Here is a 26,565-nt window from a genome sequence, read left to right as displayed (position 1 = left end):
TTGCCTTTAGCCTATGAATACCCATTATTCTGAGGAGGGCTGCAAGATGGCAGGCACTACTTTATGAAGCTAGTTACATCACGTGCTGATGAACTAGACACTTGAGTGCTGATGAACTATACACTTGAGTGCAGGAGAGATTTCTCTTGTGTTTTCACTCTTCCATAAAGGTCAGATTTGTGGCGTGCACGACTAATAGTTGTCCTGTGGACAGATTCTCCCACCTGAGTTGTTGATCTCTGCAGCTCCATCAGAGGTACCATGGGCCTCTTGGCTGCTTCTCTGATTAATGCTCTCCTTGGCCGGCCTCTCAGTTTAGATGGACAGCCATGTCTTGGTAGGTTTGCAGTTTTGTCATACTCTTTCCATTTTCGGCTGATGGATTGAACAGTGCTCCGTGACATGTTCAAAGCTTGGGATATTTTTTTTATAACCTAACCCTGGTTTGAACTTCTCCACAACTTTATCTCTGATCTGTCTGGTGTGTTCCTTGGCCTTCATGATGCTGTTTGTTAACTAAGGTTCTCTAACAAATCTCTGAGGGATTCACAGATCAGCTGTATTTATACAGAGATTAAATTACACACAGGTGGACTCTATTTACTATTTAGGTGAATTCTGAAGGCAATTGGTTCCACTAGATTTTCAGAGTAAAGGGGGCTGAATACAAATGCACGCCACACTTTTTAAGTATTTATTTGTAAAAAAAAAAAATTGAAAATCACTTATCATTTTCCTTTCACTTCACAATTATGTGCCACTTTGTGTTGGTCTAGCACATAAAATACCAATAAAATACATTTACATTTTTGGTTGTAACATGACAAAATGTAGAAAATTTTAAGGGGTATGAATACTTTTTCAAGGCCCTGTAAAAGAACGATTTTGATGTGTTTAGGTTTTGTTTGTACTAGTCACAAAAACGTTTGTAAGAATAAAAAATGTTTATAAATCATCAATATCAGGTGATTACAAGAGTCTGAGTCTGTTTACATTTTTTTTGTCTAACCAACGAACAAATGAAAAAAAGACTACAGAAAAAATTCAAGTATATAACTTCACTAAACCTTTATATTTTTGCATATAAAAAGTGACATCAATGTAGATAAATACAAAATATATAGGAATAATAATCACCACATTTTTTGAATAATTACAAAAATAGATATTACCAATTATTTTAGCATATTAATTATGGTGTTCACCTTACTGTTGCTTATCTAGTAAATGCATATGGGTACAGAAACCATCTGCAGCACAGTCTGCAAGTGGTTAGAACACTTGCCTTGCAGTTCTCGGTGCCAGGTTTTTATGCCAGTGCCAAAAGGGACATACACTACATTGTCAAAAGTATTGTGACACCTGCCTTTACATGCACATGACACACTCCTAGACCTTGTGGACAGCCTTCCCAGAAGAGATGAAGCTGTTGTAGCTACAAAGGGTGGGCCAACTCAGTATTGAACCCTACAGACTAAGACTGGGATGCCATTAAAGTTCATGTGCGTGTAAAGGCAGGTGTCCCAACACTTTTGACAATATAGGGTATGTCTCATGGAGTCTGCATAGTCAGCCCATGTTTCAGAGGGTTTCCACCAGCTGTTTCAGTTTCCCTTCACAATCCAAAAAAATATGTTGATAAAATGAGTGTATGTGTTTAGTTTATGTACGCTCCTTAAAGTGGATATAAACCCGATTCATAAAATTTGAGCTGGGCACATATATCTGCAGTGTTTTGTTATCTCTCTTCAAAGCACTATGTCCCGTAGCTGTCTCCTACCCTATTCTTCTGTTATCAGCATGATAATTCCTGACAAGTTCTCCAGCACATATGATAAAAGCAACCAGAGTTTTGTGTTGGGGAGGATGCTATAAATAGATTAGCAGAGCCCTGAACTATTCAACCATAAGCTCTGAAAGTCTCTACCTATGAGGAGAGGGGATGTGTGTCTTTCTTCCAATCAGCTGTCTTGGCTGTATGCCCAAGCTTCACTGCAGTGTTGAACAGGAAGAGAAAATCCCCTAACACGATGTGCAGTTTCTAAACAGTATATAAAGCTGAAGACAGCAGATATACAAGTAAAACGTATGTAGGGGGATTTGTTTCATCTCTGTGTATAATCTGAGGCTGTTCACTTCACTGGGTATATGTGAGGGCTTACATCCACTTTAAGGGTCGCATACTGTTATTAATAGTTGTATGGTGTTAATATGTTGGTAGGCTATTAATGGAAGGTTAATAAAATAAATGTATTCATTTATGTTTGTTTTGCAACACAAACTACTACTACTACTACTAGTAATACCAATTACTGCTACTAGTGCTGCTATTATATCTAACCATATGTAAAATTAATTTGCTACTTTTTTCATTTAAGATCACAATGTTACTTTGTAAATGTTCCCCTTTTCATCAGAGCTGAAGGTTTAAGTAGATAAAAACACACAAAATGATTTTTCATAATGGTAAAATCAGAAAAAAAAATGTAATCTTCTCTCTACTTGTCACAATGTGCTTTTGATCTACATAAATCTAAGGGTTTTTGTTATATAGTACCTAGTTCGTGATCATGTTACAAAGCTGACTTTGTCTCCTGCAGTTTCATAATTCTTTTTGTTTACCCATCTTAGTATATATTTTTCTAAGTGTTGCTTGCTTCCCTTTACCCTATCTGCCGTGAAAGTACACAAGAGTTCATACATTATTAATTGGCCATATTAATTTACAGGTTTTAGCTTAAGGGTAACCATAGCACACAGGAATTCATTATTTATTGCAGTTTCAGAGTAAGCTAGACATTTCCTTAGTAGACTTTATTTCCTTATGGGTGCTGCTGTCATTAGTGGCAATAGTATAGGAGACCAGGAAACAAGGTGACACTCTGGCCCTGGACAATGTTTTGCTTTTACCCATGGATGGAGATTTGTTAAACATGGACATGAAGTCGGAAGGGGACAGGCAACCAAGGAAAGTCAGGTTCAGGATAGCGTCATCCTATAGTGGGAGAGTGTTGAAAGAGGTCTACACGGATGGGGATTCTGTGGATTCTGAATGTGCCAGCAGCTCGGAGACTGACCAGAATAGCATACCAAGCGAGACAGATGGGCACCATAATGGATTTTTAGGTTCAGAATTTGATGAAAGTGAAAATGAGCCAGATGATTTGTTAGTTCTAGCAAGAGCCACTAAGGACAGGGGATTTGCAACTAAACGAGTGAACATACTGAGTAAAAACGGAACAGTCAGAGGCGTCAAACATAAAGTCAGTGCTGGCCAAGCCTTGTTTGACAACTTGGCAAAAGTATTCCAGGTAAGCAAATAAATACTTTTATAGTTATTAATGCAACTGAACTTCATTTATTTTACGCTAATGCTGATATTGACTGCAAACTGAACTACTGGCCTAACCATTAAAAACATACTTAGAATAACAGATGGCATACAAATAAAGCAACAAACACGTATTTACCATTTTTGGAATGATTTGTACTGTTGTGAGCCGAGTTACCTGTTGCCAGAATAGCAGATCTGGGAACTGCTTATCATTGTATTGAATGTATTGTTAACTCAACTGGTGTTCCCCCTTGCCTGTACGAGGATTGACAGTTGAGTTACCAATCAGGAAACAGACATACTACTTTGTTTTCTACATTAATTTTCAAGCTTTGAAGTAGTTGATTCTAAGTGCAGAACATCTAATTTTCAGCAGTTTATAGAGAGTGGACACCTATGATGTCTTAAGGATAACAATGTACTGTATCTAGTACACCTTGGAAGGTGGGAGATATAACCAAGATGTTTGACACAGAGAAAAACATCAACACCAAATGTGAATCATTTTGATTATTTTTGTTATGTTTTAAATATATATGTTGAAAAAAGAATGTTTTATGATCACATGGTGGACTGTTATGGTTCCTAAAAAACGAAAATACAAATTACCTGATATTGAAGCTTATAACAGCAATTACAAATGTTAGTACACCGTGCTTAATATTTTAAAAAAATTAATTTGGATTTCTTTAGCATTTATCTCTCTGGGGACCATATTGGACACACTTAGTAGAATCTTTATTATAATAGGGCCAAATTTAGATCAGAGACAATTAACCTTCCAGCACGTCTCCAGCTTCCATGCAAGCTTAATGAGGATATGCAAACTGCATGCAGATAGTGTCCCAACTATGACTTGAGCTGCAGACCTCAGTGCTGCACATTGGATACATTTCACATTTTGATTTTTGAAATATGCTATGGTATTAATTAAATAAGGTCACAGCAGCCCTGTACCATGTGATAGCCATGTCCAATCACAGCAATCACAATAGTAAACCATGGTATTGCGAATGGATGCCAAACACAGTTAACCACTTCAATACAGGGCATTTTCACCCCCTTCCTGCCCAGACCAATTTTCATCTTTCACCGCTGTAACATTTTGAATGACAATTGCGTGGTCATGCAATACTGTTCCCATATGAAATTGTGATCATTTTTTCCCCCATAAATAGAGCTTTCTTTTGGTATTTGATCACCTCTGTGGTCTTTATTTTTTGCGCTATAAACAAAAAAAGAGCAACAATTTTGAAAAAAACACAATATTTTTTACTTTTTGCTATAATAAATATCCAAATTAAAAAAAAAAAAAACCATCAAATTTCTTCCTCAGTTTAGGGCGATATATATTCTTCTACATATTTTGGTAAAAAAAATCGGATTGGTTTGTGCAAAAGTTATAGCACCTACAAAATAGGGGATAGATTTATGGCATTTTTATTATTATTTATTTTTTTTTTTACTAGTAATGGCGGCGATCTGCATTTTTTATCGGGACTGCGATATTGCGGCGGACAAATTGGACACTTTTGACACATTTTTGGGACCATTGACAATTATACATTGATCAGTGCTATAAATATGCTGGCAGGGAAGGGGTTAACACTAGGGGACGATCAAGGGGTTAAGTGTGTTACCTAGTGAGTGATTCTAACTGTGGGTTGGAGGGGACTGACTGGAGGTGACGGTGTCCCTATATACAAGGAACACACAATCTGTCTCCTCTCCCCTGACAGGACATGGATCTGTGTGTTTACAGTTCGATCTGAACATCATCTAGTATTCATATTATTGATGTAATGATTTTAGAATATGTATTTGTTATCTTGGTCTATATAATTTGTATCTATCACGTTAGACCTCCATGTTGGACCGTGGCTCCACATATATTTTTTATATATTTTTTATAATTTTTATTTTATTTTTTATATATTTTTTGTACATTTTTTATACATTTTTTCATGGATAAATATTTTTCTAATGCTACCTATTTTTGATGCTAGGTTTACTAATATGTATGTCTCGTTATGCAAACTAGATATATATATGGCCTATTAATATATATGTTTACACTATCCATGAATAAATATGGAAGGGGCAGACTCCATTTACTGTCCACTCTATATACATGACCCTGTACATATATATTTTTTATATATTTATCTTATATACACATTTTTCAACAAGACTTTCCGCATTGCTTAATTCCCAGATAAGTGTCTTGTTGATAACTTTGAGTCATCCCCTGTGTGCGTTCCACTTGTCCCCCGTTCACAACGAGGCTTGAAGGACAACGCCACGTCACAACGCTGATTCCTTTGCCTATACGCCGCCAACTATACCAGGATGCGGTTTATACTTGCGCCTTGTAAACGAGTCTTGGAGCGCATGAGGTTGTACATCCATGCGCTCCATTACACTTATTCGAAAGTGAGGCTTGCACCACACGTGGCCAGCGACATCTTGTGTACACCTGGAAGTCGCTCTCATTGAACGGCGCAGTGAATTGGAGCCACAGCTTAACATGGGGGTCCCTAGGCAGTGTACAGAGTGGTGTGGTACCCCAGATGATGTCCCTTAGGACGAAACGTGTCAGTACGGACTGCTGACACCACTGACACTGACATACTTTTTATGTTTTAAGCGCTGTCTTTTCTCCAGAAATGTGAGTGTTTTTATCTTCAATAAATGAGCTTTAAGCCTTTTATGCAGTATTACGCTATGTACTCTCACGTTTTTTCCATATATACTCTGGATGCCTGATTGGATTTGTCCCCTTTGCCATATATATCCTTACAAGCACCTGGGTCACCTGGATTTGCGTTTACATTATACAGACACCACCGTGGATCCCCACGTTTACAAGCTTGATTGACTCAGTGGGTGTATACCCATCTGAGTCCAATCTTTCCGGTAAGCCCCCATTTTGAGCGGTGGTGGATCTTCTATCAACACTTCTTATTTAATTTTTTTCACTTTATGGTGTTATACACCCCTTAGGACCTTACTCTTCATGGACTAATTTATTTATAACACTAATTATAAGTGTGTCACAAAACAATTTGTGCATCACGGACACAATTTTTATGATTTAGAAAGTTCATCATATAACTTCACATACCTATGGATTTTATGTACTAATCTATATCATCCATTGTAAGATATGTATTAATGCTATATATCATGTATTTACTTGTTAGCGCTGCACTTTTCTTTATTTAAGTTTGCCCACAGGATTAGATCACTTGTATGCGCTAGCTGCTTACACACATTTGTTCTTGACAGCGCGATATTTCCACATATATTTGTTTACACACACAGATCCACGTCCCTGCTCTGTGACAAGCAATTGCGGGTGCCCGGTGGACATCGAGGCCGCCGTGCATGCGCATCGGCTCCCGAGTGATGCAGTCACGCACGCCTAGATGGCCGGGAAGCCGAGGACGTCATATAATGGCCGCCCAGGATGAGAGAGCCACCTTGGGGCCGTCATAATTCTATATGCAGGATGGGAACTGGATAAAGACAGATTGCTTATACAGTGCTCATCACTGTATAAGCAATCAAAGTGTAAAAACAAAATCCTGATCACCCTCCCAGAGCAGTACAGTGTCACTATGGTGACACTGCACCACTCCGGTAACAGTATGTATTCATAAAGTATTCCAAACCCCTTCACTTTTCTTCAATTTTGTTATGTTGCAGCCTGATACTACAGTTGTTTAAGTTCTTTTTTTTCTTCTCATTACTGTACACTCAGTATCCCATAATGACAAAGTGAAAACAGAATTTTAGAAATGTTTGCAAATGTTTGAAAAAGGGAAAAACTGAACTATCACATTGGCATAAGTATTCAGGCCCTTTACAACAACACTTGAAATTTAGTTCAGGTGCTTCCCATTTCTCTTGATTGTTGCTGAGATGTTTTCACACTGTGATTGGAGTCCACCTATGGTAAATTAAATTGATTGGACATGATTTGGAAATACAAACACCGCTCTATAAAAGTCCCCACAGCTGGCAATGGATACTGAATCAGATCAAAAGCCATGAGGTCAAAGGAACTGCCTGCAGAGGTTTATTGCAAGACAAAAAAAAAAAAAGAAGTTTGGCACAACTAGGATTCTTCCAAGAGCTGGCCGTCGGACTGAGGAACTGAGGAATCGGGGAAAAGGGCCTTAGTAAGAGAGGTGACCAAGAACCCGACGACTGAGCTCCAGAAATCCTGTGTGGAGATGAAACATTTTTCCAGGACAACCATCCTTGTAGCCCTCCACTGATCTGGGATTTATGGTAGAGTGGCAAGATGGAAGCCTCTCTTAAGTGCAAAACACATGAAAGCCTGCTTGGAGGTTGCAAAAAAGCACCTGAAGGACTCTCAGACTGTGAGGAACAAGTTTCTCTGGTCAAATGAAAGGAGATTGAGCTGTTTGGCCTCAATCCTATACATTATGTCTGGAGAAACCTAGGCACTGCTCATCACTTGCCCAATCGCATCCCAACAAGGATGCATGGTGGTGGCGGCATCATTCTGTGGGGGTGTTTTTCAGCAGCAGGAACTGGGAGACTTATCAGGGTTGAGGAAAAGCTGAATATATCAAAGTACAGAGATATCCTCAAAGAAAACCTGTTCCACAGCATTTAGGACCTCAGACTGGGCTAAAGGTTTACCTTCAAACATAACAACGATCCTAAGCACACAGCCAAGACAACACAGGAGTGGCTTAGGGACAACTCTGTGAATGTCCTAGAGTGGCAAAGCCAGAGCCCTAACTTGAACCCTATTTAATATCTCTTGAGAGACCTGAAAATGGCTCTCCACTGACATTCCCCACCCAACCTGATTTAACTTGAGAGGATTTGCAAAAAGAATGGTAAACAGACGTTCAGGAGCAGTTGGGCGTTTTTTTCAGTTTCCCCTGAACTCTCCTCTATGTTATCTTATCAGTACATGTACACAGGGTCGTTTAAAGTCGTAGACCTGAGAAGAGCAGGTTTGGGGCCACTCTGTGCAAAATGAGCTGCACAGTGGAGGTAAGTATGATATGTTTGTTATTAAAAAAAAAAAAAAACCCTAATGCCGCGTACACAGGAGCAGACTTCTCGTTGGACTAAACTCCGAAGGACTTTTCGATGGAGTTCCGACGGAGTTCCGACAAAATGGACTTGCCTACACACGATCCCACCAAAGTCCCATTGTTTCGAACGTGATGATGTACGACCGGACTAGAAACGGAAGTTCAATAGTCAGTAGCCAATAGCTGCCCTTGCGTCGTTTTTGGCCCGTCGGACTAGCATACAGACGAATGTTTTTTTTCAATAGGAAGAGATTTGAAACATGTTCTATTTCTATGGTCCATCAGATTTTTCGACAGAAAAGGTCAGATGAAGCCCCCACATGTTTGGAATGTCTGACGGATTCGTTCCGTTGGACGTTTTCTGCTGGAAAGTCCGTTCGTGTGTACACGGCATTACAATCACTTTAAGTACATGTGATGTTTCAGTTTTTTCTTTTTAATAAATTCACAGACATTTTCTAAAATATTTCCACACCAAGTGAAGGGTGTCTGAATACTTGTATGAATGCAGTGTATATTTGTATATATAGAATTTTTTTTATACATGATGTCACCAGAATACATGCAGTGTCAATATGGTGATATTGTACTGCTGTGGTGGTGATCATGTACAATGGCTGGCTGCTCTAATATCACTATATGTCAGATCTGCCAGTAATTGCACCTAAAAATGTAAGAGCAAGTAAAAATCTAAGCAGCATTTTTTTTTCTTTTTAACCTCTTGCCAACTGCCCTATAGCTGAATGACTGCTACAGCGTGGTCACACATTTCCACAAGGGCGTCTACTGACATCCTCCCAGAGCCCTGCTTCACCCCCGTGCCCCTGAACGCACATCGGGAGTGCTCTGTGATTGCTGTGTCCTTCGGACAAAACTGATCGCACATCGGGGTAAAGGGCCAATCACATCGGCCCTTTACCATGTGAGCAGCTGTGTCCAATCACAGCTGATCACAGCATAAACAGGATTTGCTGGATATTGGCAGTCCTCTCCTCACACTGACAGCGCCTGAGGAGAGATGGTTAAGCGGCAATCCACACAGGGGACATCTACACTGATAATCAGAGCACTGATAAACAATGTCCTGATGATCAGTGCAGCCCCATCAATGCCTATCAGTGATACCTGTCAGTGCTCATCAATGATGCCTGTCAGTGCTCATCAGTGATGCCTGTCAGTGCCCATCATTTCCGGCTATCACGTGACACAGAATTCAGCGAGTGCTACGGGATTTTAAAAGAGTGCATAGCAGGAACTGTTAACTTTTAGACTCTCATTCTCTAATTGAAACTACTTAAAGAGCCCATTTACAAAAACAGTAGAGAGGCATAAGGCTTAATGTACATGGGATGTTTTACAACCTCTCCTGAACGTTTTAACTTGACAGATAATAGCCGACGTTTAAAAACGTCTGTTTTGCCTCATTTAGCCGCGTTTAGCCGCGTTTGCCTTTTTAGATGTGTTTTTTTCCAAATAGTCAACAATTTAAAACGCCTGTAAACGAAATATGGCTAAACACGAGTTACCGCGTTTACATGCGTTTACAAGTTGTTACAGGTGTTTGACATTTCAAATGCCTTTTGAACAACTATCCTGAAAGCATTTTTTTGCTTTCCAAAAATTGCTTATAAACTCAACGGCCTAGCAACGACTATAAACAACCCTGTGTACATGTACTGATAAGATAACATAGAGGAGAGTTCAGGGGAAGCTGAAAAAAACACCCAACTGCCCTTAAACGTCCCTTTACCAGCAGCAGGGTACATGCAGCCTAAGAATGCAGATACGTCATTCCTCTGCTTCTTTCAGTTGTATTTGAAAATTTCAGATTTAGCTATTGAGATTTGTAAACAACATTTTTTTTTAGTGAAGCAGCAAAGGAAATTCACTATGTTTAAGATTCTTACAACCTGCTTCACGAATGCATGTACAAAGCAAAACCCAAAACTGCATATCAAAACAGATGACAGTTGCCTATCCTTTAAAAGTACATTTGCATTGTAATAGCAATACAAACAATGATCACTTTAGGCAATTCAATATAAACTTAGCTGAAAATCTCCTTCCATGTTGTGAGTGCTGCCTGTCAGCTGGTCGTCTATTTCTACATCTTCCTGGATGCATGATTTCTATCTTCTCCTCTACTGTTTACTTTCAATTTCTAAGGACTACATATCCCATGGTACCTTGCTGTCTGCAAGTATTTATTCCTGTACTGACTCATCTGCCTGAAGCTCCTACTCTCAAGACCTCTGTAGTTCAGAAGGCAGGCTCTGTGAAATGTGTGACACAGCAGTACCTACTCACAGGACATTGTGAATATGTGTCACAGAATTTAAGTAAATATCTGTGTATCTTCACAAAGTGACTAAACAAACCTCAATATTGTTCAAATTAATAGGACTAGATGGAAACACGATGTGGATAAGAATATACGATATTACATTTTACCCATAGACATGCTTTAAAACTCAATTAAACTTTTAATTTAAGGCCCCTTTTACACTGCTCTGTAGCAAAATCGCTGTAAAAACGTATGTTTTTAGCGGAATTTTACTGTGTTTCAGATGCATTTCCCCTGCGTTTCAGGGGCATTTTTGGGCTGTCTGCACCCGTGAAAAATGGACATGTGACTCAAAAAGGCACCAAAAATGCAAATTGCATGTGCGTTTTTACCGCAATTTCCGATCATTTCAATGTGAAGCTACATGTTTGTTTTTCAAAACAACAACAAAGATGCAGCATGCAGGACTTTTCAAAACGCACTGCACCCACAGCGCAGTGATGTGAAAATTCCCATAGGATTTAAAGGGAAACATTTTTCCTGCGTTAAAAAAATGCAGGAAAAAGTTATCAGTGTGAAAGGACCCTTAATCAGCTAAATATCTTCCAGGTGCTTACAAAAAAGTGTTTAAGGTTTTCCAATCAATTTTCTTTAGAAAGTAGCCACATCCTGAGTAAAAAAAAAAAAAAAATAATAATAATATGTCTCCTGCTGTAGAGAAGGACACTTTCCCTATGTGGGGAATTAGCAACCTCTTTGCAGTGGTCCAACATGCCCCAGCTGTGTCAGAGCTAGATCGTTCCAATATCTGGAAGCATGAGCTTTGTTCATGGCAGAGCCAAATGTCCAATCGGAAATGTATTTAGCTGATTTAAACTAAAAGTTCAATTTTTGTTAAGGTTTTATGACATGTTTGGTAAATGGAGAATGTTTGGGGCACCTGACCTCCCTATTTTTATTAGGGAGGTACAGTGAATTTGATCAAGCAGATGTCAGATCATCAGGGTCTCTTGAACAATATGGCGTGCGTCAGCAAAAGTTATTCATGTAGATATAAATAGTTCTCTGAAGTACATGTAGTGGGTGTCGCTCGGCCGCCGCTGAGACACAGACATTGGCTCTGAGGGAGAGAAATCAGTGACAGTGGTAGGGGGCGCTATTGAATTTGTTTGATCAGCTATCAATCAAATATTTAATTGTAACATATATAACTAAATATACATAATAAAGTGCTCCGTGCTAAATAATTTGGATTTTACATTTCATATACAACAATAATTGAAATCATTAATAAATAAATTCCTTTGAAAGTCCATAGGTTCTTCTGTGATATATTTCCAAAATTCAACACCATCACCATATGCACATTCCGGTCTAGTCAGTGCAGCGTAGGGCGGCTGGCAATCCCTGCAAGTGTCCTTAGTGCCAGGAGAAGGCACTTTTAAATGTAAGCAGTCAATTGGCATTTGTTATATGTGATATTTTAAACTAAATGGTTTTACGCTATGCACACTTTTTTCTAATGGGATACCTTGGTGGAGAGGAGGTTGTTATTTGCAAGGCTACCCTGGTTCATCTCCAGTTATTATTCAAGCAAATCTAAAGATCCACAAAAAAAGCTCATTCCAATCTCCTTTTTAATTAAAGAGGTCATATTCTTCTGGTGAGTAGGCAATTTAACCATACACATCCGCCACAACTGCAAAGTTATCTGCATATGGTGATGGTGTTGAACCTATGGACTTTCAAATGAATTTATTTATTTATGTTTTCAATTATTGTTGTATATGAAATGTAAAATCCAAATTACTTAGCACGGAGCACTTTATTATGTATTTTTAGTTATGTATGTTACAATTAATTATTTGATAGCTGATCAAACAAATTCAATAGCGCCCCCTATCACTGTCACTGATCACTAAAGTTAGCATTGTGTACACTTTGAAGGGAGCAGCTTACATCTTTATCACTTAATTATTTCCACTATTATAAATTTCACCTATTCATAGCGTGATGTTCACATAACACAATCTCTGAGGGAGAGAGAGCCTGTCAACTCCTGTGGGGGAATTATCCCCCCTCCCTCTCCTCTTCATTACAGTGTGCAAGCGACACTCATGAGGACTCAGCCGTACCCTCTGCTCCCTCCCCTCCATTCTCATTGACAGGAGGAGAGCCACTAAACCCAAGGCTGTATGGAGCAGAAAAGGATTCTGGGACATGTAGTCCCCAGCACAGGCGGTCCCATTCTTCTTCTTGTGAGCAAGAACTGCAAAGACCAGCATGCCCACACACATAGGATTCTTACATCAGAGGCTGCCTGGGAGAAGGAGAGACACACCATGAGGTGAGAGGAAAAAGACAGACATGACTGAAAGAGCGGCTGTTATTCATCAGGGCAACTTGTCTGCTACATCTCCAGAGGTCGGCGTGTTGATCCTGCCACAGCTCCAGGAGTCAGATGGTGATGAACATCCCACCAGAGAGGGACCCCAAGTGCATCTCTAGGCGTTCTTGAGGTTGTGAGCCGTTGTGAGGTGGCCAGTCGGGCCTTCTAGAGAACCTGTCTGCCATGACAAATCACTTGATCCCTTGGTCATAGGATTGGTGAGCGGGCACTTGTCCACCTTAAAGACACTGTATGCAAGCAATGTTGCCTTAGCTGTGCCCACATTTGTAGGAACACTTACACCCTGCTGAGCAGTCACAGTATCCATCTTGCTTACCAGGATACTGCCAGCATTCTGCACATCACTTTGCCTTGCCAGGATACTTCCAAATAAACTTTGCTCATCCCACCTAACAGGACACCACGTGCACCAATGCCAGGCTAGCTGAAGATACCAGATATCTCCATTGGGAAGACCTTCCTGTTTCCCCTTCAGTATCAGTGATTTGGTGGTCCTAGTAATTTTCATTAAAGAGGAACTCTAACGTAAATCCTAAAGTTGATAATTTACACTGTTGCCTATTTCTTCACGTATTTATTGCCTGAGTCTGTGATTTCAGGGTTCAAGGGAAACAGACTGACTGCTATCAAGCCAGATCTGTTCCCCTTCATTATTATTATTATTATTATTATTATTATTATTATTAACAATGTATATAGAGCCAACAATTTACGCAGTGCTTTACAATGTAGAGGGGGGGACAGCACAATTACAATACAGTTCAATACAGAATGGACAGGAATTAGGAGGGCCCTGCTTGTAGAACTTACATTCTAAAGGAAGGGGGTGGTGGTACAAAAGGTAATAGATGCGGGGAATGATTTGATGGGGTTGTTAGGTGGGTGTGGGATAGGCTTCCCTGAATAAATGAGTTTTCAGGGATCTCCTAAAGGTGGACAGGTTAGGGGCTGATCGTATATACCGGGGCAGAGAATTTCATGCCTTCATGCCTGAGCACATAGGCTACACTGGAGCCATTTAAGTTGTTTTGATTGTGTTATTTGAAATTCACCCGTAGCTTTGTGCTAAACCGTTATAGGTCAGAGAGTTTTGCTATTTTTGACTACTTGTTACCCATTTACTATTTGCTTTATGGAAAAGAGTCTTTGGTAAACATACTTTCTGATTTACAAAAATGTGCGTCTATCTACTACTGTGTTTGCACTAAGACTGTTTACTAGGTGTGCCAGAAGGGGCTGGGACTGTTCTTGGGGTTGAGAGGCAGAGTACAGAACAAAACATACTCAATCAGCTACTTCGGGCAGTTGGCGCTACATACAGTACATTTTTAATATTTTACTTGTACTTCAGCCCCTCCTCACAGAAGTTTTGTTTTATGGTTACCTGAGGCACAGTAAAATTGTGTTCATGGTGCTTACATTGAATTTAGTATCAGAAACCGATCACATTGTTCTTTTACACACCTGTTATAAATGAGCATTGCTTTACTTTTAGCGCTGCTGAATATCTTACTGTGAGGGACAGAGGCAGACGCAAAATTCTTCTTCTGTCTTCCTTATTTCTCAATTCACGAGTAGTCCAAATAAGGATTTTATAAAAGTAAAAATGAAGATATTGCCCTCGTCTAGGATCTCATCCTGTGACTGGACAAAAAAAAAGCAGTAACATACTGATGAGATCATCACTCTGCTTCCTACTCCTCACAGGAAGCACATAGATGAACAGCACTGTGCAATATAGTGCATTCTGATTGGCTGTCCATGCTGCTCTCCTCTTCCCAACCTGAGTTCGACTGAGCTGGGAATTACAAGAGATTGGCATAAAGACAAACAAATTATTTTGCTAGTTCTATGTAAAAATAAATGGTATGATTTTTTAGTGAATCCACATCTGGATTAAGTGGTATTTGTTTTGTTTTTTTGTTTTTTTATCTGTCCAGTGTTCCTCTTTTAGCACACCTAGTATGACCTAATGGCACTTATAAAGAAGACAGACATATCAAGGCTGGTGGCAACAAGGAAGTCCAGATAGGTTTAGAATAAACAAAAAGCTTTAAATCTGTGGGATAGCCCTATGAAACTTCAAGGGAAAGTTACACAATTGCAAAGCTCATGATTAAATAGTCAGTGTTTAGCAAATAAATAGGCTCTAAGCAGGCTTTTAAACCAATCAACATGTCAACATGTCAAGAGAAAGAGAGATGCAGAAGGACAGAGAGCAGTAGAGAAGATTTTGCAGGTACAGTACTAAGGCGTCTGCCAAAAGTTATTGCAGCCAACAGCACCATGTGAGGACCTGTGGAGAGGTATACAATAAAAATCATTAAGTAGGATAAATGGAGTGAGCTGCATATTGTATTGTCCTTTCTGGGCTATAGTGTAATCTGGGAGGAAGAATAATAGCCAATAAAAGACCTGACAAAGCTAGTTCCTGGTGTGGGTACATTTTGAGGGTCCCATATACTGTGGTGTGTTATAGCTGTTATGTTTCCTGTTGAGTTTTGTTCATCATGAGTTTGTAATGGGACATTTATTCTGCTTTTCTTTTCGTCCAAATCCTATCTATTGCTGGATAATATTCCTGTAACACAAATGCCACCTAAAGTCTTCTCTGAAACCTTTAACCACTTCTTGCTGTGCATAGGCCATATACATAAACAGCCTAGACTTCGAATGGGTAAAACAAACAAGCTCATGGCTTTTCAGTATAAATGATACTTTTGGCACTATAAAAGTGAAACCCTACTGACCCCACCCCCTCCCTGGGCACCAAGAGTTAAGAGTTATTATTTTCACTTTCTGTTGCTCATTCATGTAAATCTCCAGTGTTCACATGTTCTAGCTCATGTGAGCCTATAAATACAGGAGATCTGAATTGGTAGGAGTTATCAGGCTATATGTGAATGGAGGAGAAATTTTGTAGAATGTAAGATCTTGTTGTTCTACAAGTTACCACCACCCGGTTGGGGTTCCTAAGTCGGGACTGAGCCACTTATGGACTTTGCTAGTTTGAGGTATGGGGGGCCAGGGGCACCAGGGGCAACACAGCCATTTTGATGCACCATTGACAAGTGGATGTATTAGAGAGACTATGGGGTTGATTTACTAAAGGCAAATCCACTCTGCACTACAAGTGCACTGCAAGTGCACTTGGAAGTGCAGTCACTGTAAATCTGAGGGGAAGATCTGAAATCAGGGAAAGCTCTGCTGATTTTATCATCCAATAATGTACAATCAAAAATGCTGTTTTTTAATCTCCTTGCATGTCCCCCTCGGATCTACAGCGATTGCACTTGTAGTGCAAAGTGGCGTTGCCTTTAGTAAATAAACCCCTATGTTTCTGTCATGCTATGTATGTAAGAAATTCTTTAAGGAAATTAAGTGTTATGGTGAAGAATCTTTGCCTGGTCTGAAGTTTATTCTGTAAAACAAAATGGTGTATGCAAGGTGTATTACAGAACACAGTATACAATGCTAAGAGGTGTCCTAGGGACCCGGCCTGACAGTTACGGAAGAGAAAGAGAGAGAGGCCTCAGTGATGTACTTCGTGAAGTACACAGCAATGTAATGCTAAAGAATATACGTGAGCGTTTTTCAAAAACCAATGTGTAGATTTACTAAAATTGGAGCAGTGATTTGCAGAAGGTTCTTTGCATACTGCTGCTGAGAATTCTTCCTGATTGGATGAAAGCTGTCACATGGTTTTGACAGGTTATTTGACCAAACTATTCTCCTTCTTTTCCTCATACGCTAAAATGTATTTAGCTTTTCTTGCTTGGGAACCTACTGTATTCAGGTGCATCTGTAAAGCCCAGCTCTGTGCCTGATATAGTGGTTTAGCCCTGTAAGATCATATTGCAGCTTATAAGTCAGACCCAAATGATCAATACCATTGTCAAACATAAATAGATTCTAATAGCTTCTTAACTACGATTTTTTTTAATTTTTTTATGGCGTTTTTGTTTTTGCTGCAATATATAGGTGCAAAGTATCACTTGCTCTACATAGACAAAAAACAAAATAATTCACTTTGTACATACATTATTTATGTAGATATTTACTTGAGACAGCAGGAGTAAAGGCAGCAGACAGTGATATGGTAATTAATCAGATTCTGTTGAACATATGTTGTCCTATCCTTGTAAATATTCATGAATGTAAACTCTGCATTCAGTTTGACAAATGCCATACAATTATAATTCCCTGGTTTGGAGGTCTGCATTGGGCCATGTTACCTGACACTCTCTTAGAAAGATGAATGGAACCATCTCTCTCGCTGAGTATGCTGTATTTCCTCAGCACATACATAGATATTCATGGTCAGCACTAATTGGCCTTCCTATGCCAGTTTAAAAGTGAGGAATGTATTTAGCTACTAACATTAATAACATTTTACAAACTGTAAGCTGTATATCAACAAGCATTTGTGAAGAGGTTAAGTTAAAGGATTGCAATATATTTATCAAAAGTCAGTACTCTGATGATCCAATTTATGCTGAATGCATGTGTAGCGCATCCCGTAGAAGCCACTGGTGAAAGGGATCCCCCAGCCTGCACAGCCAGGCACAGCAAATTTTTTACAGGCTCACTTAAGACAGGAGAGCTTTGTTTTTTAAATGTTTTTTTATTTTATGGGTTATTACAGTATCTCACAAAAATAAGTACACCCCTCACGTTTTTGTAAATATTTTATTATATCGTTTCATGTGACAACACTGAAGAAATGACACTTTGCTACAATGCAGTGAGCAGTGAGTATACAGCTTGTATAACAGTGTAAATTTGCTGTCTCCTCAAAATAACTCAACACACAGCCATTCATATCTAAACCGATGGCAACAAAAGTGAGTACACCCCTAAGTGAATTGGGCCCAATTAGCCATTTTCCCTCCCCGGTGTCATGTGACTCGTTAGTGTTACAAGTTCTCAGGTGTGAATGAGGAGCAGGTGTGTTAAATTTGGTGTTTTTGCTCTCATACTGGCCATTGGAAGTTTAACATGGCACCTCATGGCAAAGAACTCTCTGAGGATCTGAAGAAAAGAATTGTTGCTCTACATAAAGATTGCTAAGACATTGAAACTGAGCTGCAGCATGGTGGCCAAGACCATACAGCGGTTTAATAAGACAGGTTCCACTCAGGACAGGCCTCACCATGGTCGACCAAAGAAGTTGAGTGCACGTGCTCAGCGTCATATCCAGAGGTTGTCTTTGGAAAATAGAGGTATGAGTGCTGCCAGCATTGCTGCAGAGGTTGAAGGGGTGGGGTTCAGCCTGTCAGTACTCAGACCATACGCCGCACACTGCATCAAATTGGTATGCATGGCTGTCGTCCCAGAAGGAAGCCTCTTCTAAAGATGATGCACAAGAAAGCCCACAAACATTTTGCTGAAGACAAGCAGACTAAGGACATGGATTACAGGAACCATGTCCTGTGGTCTGATGAGACCAAGATAAACTTATTTGATTCAGATGGTGTCAAGCGTGTCTGGCGGCAACCAGGTGTGGAGTACAAAGACAAGTGTGTCTTGCCTACAATCAAGCATGGTGATGGGAGTGTCATGGTCTGGGGCTGCATGAGTGCTGCTGGCACTGGGGAGCTACAGTTCATTGAGGGAACCATGAATGCCAACATGTACTGTGACATACTGAAGCAGAGCATGGTCGGAGACTGGGCCACAGGGCAGTATTCCAACATGATAACGACCACAAACACACCTCCAAGATGACCACTGCCTTGCTAAAGCAGTTGAGAGTAAAGGTGGCCAAGCATGTCTTCAGACATAAAGCCTATTTAGCATATGTGGGGCACCCTCAAACGGAAGGTGGAGGAGCACAAAGTCTCTAACATCCACCAGCTCCATGATGTCGTCATGGATGAGTGGAAGAGGACTCCAGTGGCAACCTGTGAAGCTCTAATGAACTCCATGCCCAAGAGGGCTAAGTCAGTGCTGGAAAATAATGGTGGCCACACAAAATATTGACACTTTGGGCACAATTTGGATATTTTCACTTAGGGGTGTACTCACTTTTGTTGTCAGCGATTTTGACATTAATGGCTGTGTGTTGAGTTATTTTGGGGGGGGGGGGCAGCAAATTTACACTGTTATACAAGCTGTAAACTCACTACTTTACATTGTAGCAAAGTGTCATTTCTTCAGTGTTGTCACATGAAAAGATATAATAAAATATTTACGACAATGTGAGGGGTGTACTCACTTTTGTGAGATACTGTAAATTTGGCTAGGGATATGGGTATTATGGGATGCCCATTTGACTGGAACAAAGTCTCTTCAGGGACACTTCAACTATATACACTTTTCTTCCTCCAGCACATTACTTGCTTGCAGAAGTAAGTCCCAGTGTTCAGCTACATTCCTGTGGCTACTGATCCCAACACCACTTTTTCAGGCACTGCCAGCCCACCTGGCTGCAGATGCCCCTTTTACTAGCCCTCCTGCCTACTTCCCACAGTACTCCCAGACTGCCACACTCAGCAGCCACCCAGCTGTCTTCTCCCTGGAGATCTCCTGGACGTGCTCACTGCCATCCTTACTCTTGCTCCCATGCCTCTGGACAGGACTCCTCCTTGTGGTGTTGGAGGATCCCTCCAGTAACTAAGCCCCAGGCCTGAAGTCACCCCCCCAGGCCTGAGGGCTACCCTCAAGGGCCTCTGACAGCCCCCTCAGCACTCTATCTCCAGCTTCCGCTCAAACTCCACAATGCCCCTGCTGGCCTGACTCTGAGTATTTAAGGGGGCCTACCTCCTGCCAGCCCATTGGGATTGGCAGGGGGCCATCCTCAATACTCCAGACAGCTCCTCCTAACCTCCCTCCCATTCTTCTGGAAACTTCTCTAAGGTTCCAGCAAGTAGGAGGAGGTACCAGAGATGCTGCCAGATGAGTCATCTAGCCTCTCTGGATCACTCACCCTGACCCAGATTCAAAACACAGACTTGGCTGCCAGCCAAGCCTAAATTTACCTACACTAACAAAAAGTATGTACAGCCTATTCTAGCACACTAGAGGATGCTACACATGTTGAATGTCCTGCACATTCTGTAGGACATAAACACAAGCTTTGATAAATATATGGTGGTTTATTTGCACAACACCTAGCACCCTGTTTAATAGTACTGCTCGACTTTTCTGACAAATATTATATTGAAAAGTGGGACAGCGATCAAAAATGAGTGTTGTAAGCAATGTTATTACATATAGGAGATATGGGATGAGAGATACATGACAGTTGCTAATAACAGTTGCCCAACTCCAGCCAAAACTTTTTATTAAGGGTCAGTTAACACCTGACCTGGTGACTGCTGCACTCCTCCATTTCTTGGAAAAGATTACAGGAAATAAAATAAATCTCCTTAGCAGGGTGGCAGTGGTGATAAACCTGGTAAAAATGTTAAAGCCAAATTGAAAGTTCAGTGTAAATCAGCTAAACGTATGAATAGAAGTTTCCTGTACTTTCTATCGCTTTTTAAAATAAATGTGGTTATGCGGGGCTCCTCTTACACGCCCTCGTCATTCGTTCACACAGCTCTGTGTGTGAATGCACTACAAGCCCCTGTTTGAAGAGAAACAGCAATGCTTTGTACTATGAACTATATACTGTATGCATTATACCTATCTATACCAGCAGGTTGCACTGCAGTGTTATAGCATGTATTCTATGATATAATGTAATCACAGAATGTACCTTCCTTATTGTGTTACAGTGCCGTGCCAAAGTATTCACCCCCCTTGGCATTTTTTGTGTCTTTCTTGTTGCCTCACAACCTGGAATTAACATGGATTGTTTGAGGATTTGCATCATTTAATTTACAGAACATGCCCACAACTTTGAAGATGTCTTTTTTTTTTTTTATTGTGAAGCAAACAACAAATAGGACAAAATAACAGAAAAAGTCAATGTGCAGAACAATTCACCCCCCTAAAGTCAATACTTTGTAGAGCCACCTTTTGCGGCTATCACATCTCCAAATCGCTTTGGATAAGTCTCTATGAGCTTGCCACATCTTACCACTGGGATTTTTGCCCATTCCTCCTTGTAAAACTGCTCCAGCTCCTTCAAGTTGGATGGTTTGCGCTTGTGAACAGCATTCTTTAAGTCAGACCACAGATTTTCTATTGGATTGAGGTCTGGGCTTTGACTAGGCCATTCCAACACATTTACATGTTTCCCCTTAAACCATTCAAGTGTTACTTTAGCAGTGTGTTTGGGGTCATTGTCCTGCTGGAAGGTGAACCTCCGTCCTACCTTCAAATCACACACAGAGTGGTACATGTTTTACTCAAGAATATCCCTGCATTTAGCACCACCCATCTTTCCCTCAACTCTGACCAGTTTCCCAGTCCTGACTGCTGAAAAACATCCCCACAGCATGATGCTGCCACCACCATGTTTCACTGTGGGGATGGTGTTCTTTGGGTGATGGGTTTGCGCCAGACATAGCGTTTTCTTTGATGGCCAAAAAGTTCAATCAGACCAGAGCACCTTCCTCCATACATTTTGGGAGTCTCCTACATGCCTTTTTGCAAACTGAAAACGTGCCATTTTGTTTTTTGCTGAAAGTAATGGCTTTCTTCTGGTCACTCTGCCATAAAGCCCACCTCTATGGAGCATACGGCTTATTGTCGTCCCATGTACAGATACTCCAGTCTCTGCTGTGGAACTCTGCAGCTCCTCCAAGGTTACCTTAGGTCTCTGTGCTGCCTCTCTGATTAATGCCCTCCTTGCCCGGTCCGTGAGTTTTGATGTGCGGCCGTCTCTTGGCAGGTTTGCTGTTGTGCTATGTTCTTTCCATTTGATTATGATAGATTTGATGGTGCTCCTAGGGATCATCAAAGATTTGGATATTTTTTATAACCTAACCCTGACTTGTACTTCTCAACAACATTGTCGCTTACTTGTTTGGAGAGTTCCTTGGTCTTCATGGCAGTGTTTGGTTAGTGGTGCCTGTTGCTTAGGTGTTGCAGCCCCTGGGGTCTTTCAAAAAAAGTGTGTATATGTAATGACAGGTCATGTGAAAACTTAGATTGCACACAGGTGGACATCATTTCACTAATTATGTGACTTCTGAATGTAATTGGTTGTGCCAGAGCTTTTTATGGGCTTCATAACAAAGGGGGTGAATACACACGCACATGCCAATTATCATTTTTTTATTTCTGAAAAATAGTTTTATGTATATATTTTTCTAATTTTACTTCACCAACTTAGACTATTGTGTTCTGATCCATCACATTTAATTCAGATAAAAAAAAACATTGAACTAAAGGTTGTAATGTAACAAAATAGGTAAAAAGCCAAGGGGGTGAATACTTTTGCAAGGCACTGTATATGCACTAGTTTGTATCATGTTCCTGTTTCATGTTTCCCATAATGTAAAGACATGTTCTGTAATCCTCCATAAAAGCAAAGCTATTGCTGTATACAAGAAGCTTCCAGCGCATTATTTCAATACCCTGCTAACAGGTTATGCACCCAGCGTACCCAGCAGGCACCCAGGCATCCAGGCACTGGAAAGAATTCTCCAGTGAGTACAGTGAGTACTGTATACAAGCTACTGAAAGATGGCAAGTGGTTCAGATGTGAAGTTTGCAATAGCAAAGCTGAACAATGCCAATTACCAGCTGTGGAAGTTCAAGCTAGGAATGCTTTTTAGCATGGATGACTTGTGGCAAGTGCTGAATACAGACAGACCCACAAACAGAGAGGCGGAGGACTGGGACAGGAAGAATAGACAGGCAAAATGACTATAAACCTACTAGTGGAAGATAACCAGCTTATCCACATAAGAACAGAGAAAACGGCCAAAGGTATGTGGACTTTATTACAAAAAAACTGCATGAGTGCTCAAGTCTAAACAGCAAGCTGTTTTCACTAAGAGAGCTTTATAAGATGAGACTAGAAGAAGGTCAGCAAATGTGTGACTACGTGAATGCTATGCTACAGATCATAGAGCAGCTACGCGCCATCGGACAGGACATCAAAGATAACCATATTGTTGCCCTGCTCCTCTGCAGCCTTCCAGAGACATATACTACTCTTATTAATGCTTTAGAAACCAGACCAGAGCAGGAACTAAAGCTAGCATATGTCAAAGGCAAATTAGCTGATGAATATGACAGAAGGAAAGAAAAGACGCACCGTGATGACAAAGCTCTTAAGATGTACAAAAGCACAAAGCACAGCAAAGAAAGCCGAGCCTGTTTTTCACTGTAAAAGGGCCAGTCACTTAACCACTTGTTAACCGCTGCACGCCGATATACGTTGGCACAATGGTAGCGGTGGTCAAATGGGCATCCCTGTACGTCGCCTTTATTTGGCGGGGCTAGTGGCCACATACAATGTGACCGTGCCTGTGGGTCCTGCAGATTCGATGTCCGCCGGTGTCCTGTGATTGTGTCACGGAGCCGCAGAACAGGCAAAGTGCTCATGAAATGCATGTGCTGTATAGAAGCAAAAGCCACACTTGCTCCCCTTCCACAGACATCTTAAAGAAAAACTACTCACCCCATGCAGCTCATACACAGTGACATATGCGGTCCAATGAAAACTCCAACATCAGGCGGGAGCAGATATCTACTGACTTTCATTGATTCCAGGCACACAACTGCTTATCTGATGAAACACAAGAATGAAACATCAGAGAAACTTCACATCTGAACAAATTCAACAGAAACCAGGAATAATATGCACTGACAATGGGGGAGAATACATAAGCTAAGAAGTGTCCTCATATCTGAAGACACAAGGAATAGTACACCAGACAACCACACCATACACTCTTGAACAAAACGGTGTAGCAGAAAGGAAAAATCACACTTTTATAGAAATGGTCAGATGCATGTTGTCGGATGCCAACCTACCTCACAAATACTGGGGAGAAGCAGTCATAACTGCAACCTACCTACAGAACAGACTACCCTTGAGCCATAAAATTTGAAATGTGGTATGAATCAAAGCCTAGAATAGGGAGAGAGAGTTGAGAGTTAGATGTAAAGCATATGCCTATATTCCAAGTGAAAAGTGATCCAAGCTGGAGAACAGAGCCATAGAGGACATTCTAGTAGGCTACAGTGAGCAAACTAAGGGTTACAGAATCCTACACCCAAAGACTGACAAAGTGACAATAAGCCTTAGTGTTTATTTTGATGAGAGCCCATCATCAAAAAATCCAAAATTCCTGAAAGCTGTGAAGTGGATATGCCAAGCAAACCAGAAGAAAAGTTCGACCAAAGCGAACCTGTGCAGGAGTCAGAACAAGAGGTAGAACTCACAATGCCTAAATCGAGTTCCCCACCAGATCCTGCTGAACTGCCTGAAGTCAGAAGATTCACTCGGACTACAAAGGGGATACCACCCCGCAAGCTGTCATACACCATCAAAGCACAAAGCATACTTGAACCAAGATCCTGGGAAGACAGAAAAACTGCCAAAACATGAAGCCAATAAATGGAAAATGGCAGCAGAAGAAGCATTAAAGTCACTTCAAGAAAATAAAACTTGGACACTCACAGAGCTCCCGCCTAACCACAAAACTATAGGAAGTAAGAGGACTTTCAAAGTAAAGTCAGACGCGGAGGGAATATCCACAAATACAAAGCCAGACTAGTTGCCAAGGGTTACTCCCAAAAATTGGGTGAAGATTACGATGAAACATTCGATACCATTGTAAAACACTCCACCATCAGAGCGCTTCTTAGCATCGCAGCAGGGAAGGGCATGCAAGTGAAACACCTAGATGTTAAAACTGTTTTCCTATATGGAAACATTAAGGAAAATCTCTACATGGAGCAACCACCAGAGTTTGAGCAAGGAGACAACCTTGGGTGTAAAGTTCAGAAGAGCATCCACGGTCTTAAGCAATCTGCAATTATGTGGAACGAGAAAGTGAGGGATTCTCAAGAAGTAAAGCAGACCCCTGTCTCTACTCCAGGGATCAAGGAGACAGATGGATATACAGTGGGGACGGAAAGTATTCAGACCCCCTTAAATTTTTCACTCTTTGTTATATTGCAGCCATTTGCTAAAATCATTTAAGTTCATTTTATTTCCTCATTAATGTACACACAGCACCCCATATTGACAGAAAAACACAGAATTGTTGACATTTTTGCAGATTTATTAAAAAAGATAAACTGAAATATCACATGGTCCTAAGCATTCAGACCCTTTGCTGTGACACTGATATATTTAACTCAGGTGCTGTCCATTTCTTCTGATCATCCTTGAGATGGTTCTACACCTTCATTTGAGTCCAGCTGTGTTTGATTATACTGATTGGACTTGATTAGGACAGTCACACACCTGTCTATATAAGACCTTACAGCTCACAGTGCATTTCAGAGCAAATGAGAATCATGAAGTCAAATGAACTGCCTGAAGAGCTCAGAGACAGAATTGTGGCAAGGCACAGATCTGGCCAAGGTTACAAAAAATTTCTGCTGCACTTAAGGTTCCTAAGAGCACAGTGGCCTCCATAATCCTTAAATGGAAGATGTTTGGGATGACCAGAACCCTTGCTAGAGCTGGCCGTCCTGCCAAACTGAGCTATCGGGGGAGAAGAGCCTTGGTGAGAGAGGTAAAGAAGAACCCAAAGATCACTGTAGCTGAGCTCCAGAGATGCAGCCGGGAGATGGGAGAAAGTTGTAGAAAGTCAACCATCACTGCAGCCCTCCATCAGTCGGGGCTTTATGGCAGAGTGGCCCGACGGAAGCCTCTCCTAAGAGCAAGACACATGAATGCCCACATGGAGTTTACTAAAAAACACCTGAAGGACTCCAAGATGATGAGAAATAAGATTCTCTGGTCTGATGATGCACTGCTCATCACCTGTCCAATACAGTCCCAACAGTGAAGCATGGTGGTGGCAGCATCATGCTGTGGGGGTGTTTTTCAGCTGCAGGGACAGGACGACTGGTGCAATCGAGGGAAAGATGAATGCGGCCAAGTACAGGGATATCCTGGACGAAAACCTTCTCCAGAGTGCTCAGGACCTCAGACTGGGCCGAAGGTTTACCTTCCAACAAGACAATGACCCTAAGCACAGAGCTAAAATAACAAAGGAGTGGCTTCACAACAACTCCGTGACTGTTCTTGAATGGCCCAGCCAGAGCCCTGACTTAAACCCAATTGAGCATCTCTGGAGAGACCTAAAAATGGCTGTCCACTAACGTTTACCATCCAACCTGACAGAACTGGAGAGGATCTGAAAGGAGGAATGGCAGAGGATCCCCAAATCCAGGTGTGAAAAACTTGTTGCATCTTTCCCAAAAAGACCCATGGCCATAGGCGTGCGCAGGGGGTGTGCCAGGTGTGCCTGGGCACACCCTAATCACTATGTGTAGTGCTGATTCCCCCTACTGCCCATGCTTCCTCCACCTTGTTGGCTCCCCACTCTGTAAACTTTGTTTACTATGCTTCAGTTGGTAAATGAACAGGAAG

General features: G+C 41.0%; 1 protein-coding gene across 1 annotated transcript in view; it reads left to right on the top strand.

Moving 5' to 3' along the window:
* Nucleotides 1-2,808: 2,808 nt before the first annotated feature.
* GRXCR1 (glutaredoxin and cysteine rich domain containing 1) overlaps nucleotides 2,809-26,565 on the top strand; it is a 97,137-nt gene continuing 73,380 nt past the window's right edge. Inside the window, exon 1 of the mRNA XM_073614684.1 lies at nucleotides 2,809-3,311. Coding sequence (XP_073470785.1) covers nucleotides 2,913-3,311 — 399 coding nt within the window. The 5' untranslated portion in view covers nucleotides 2,809-2,912. The remainder of the gene's footprint in view (nucleotides 3,312-26,565) is intronic.

This window comes from Aquarana catesbeiana, linkage group LG01 (genome assembly GCF_042186555.1).
Source record: "Aquarana catesbeiana isolate 2022-GZ linkage group LG01, ASM4218655v1, whole genome shotgun sequence".
NCBI lineage: Eukaryota > Metazoa > Chordata > Amphibia > Anura > Ranidae > Aquarana > Aquarana catesbeiana.
This window is presented reverse-complemented; position numbering and strand designations above follow the sequence as displayed.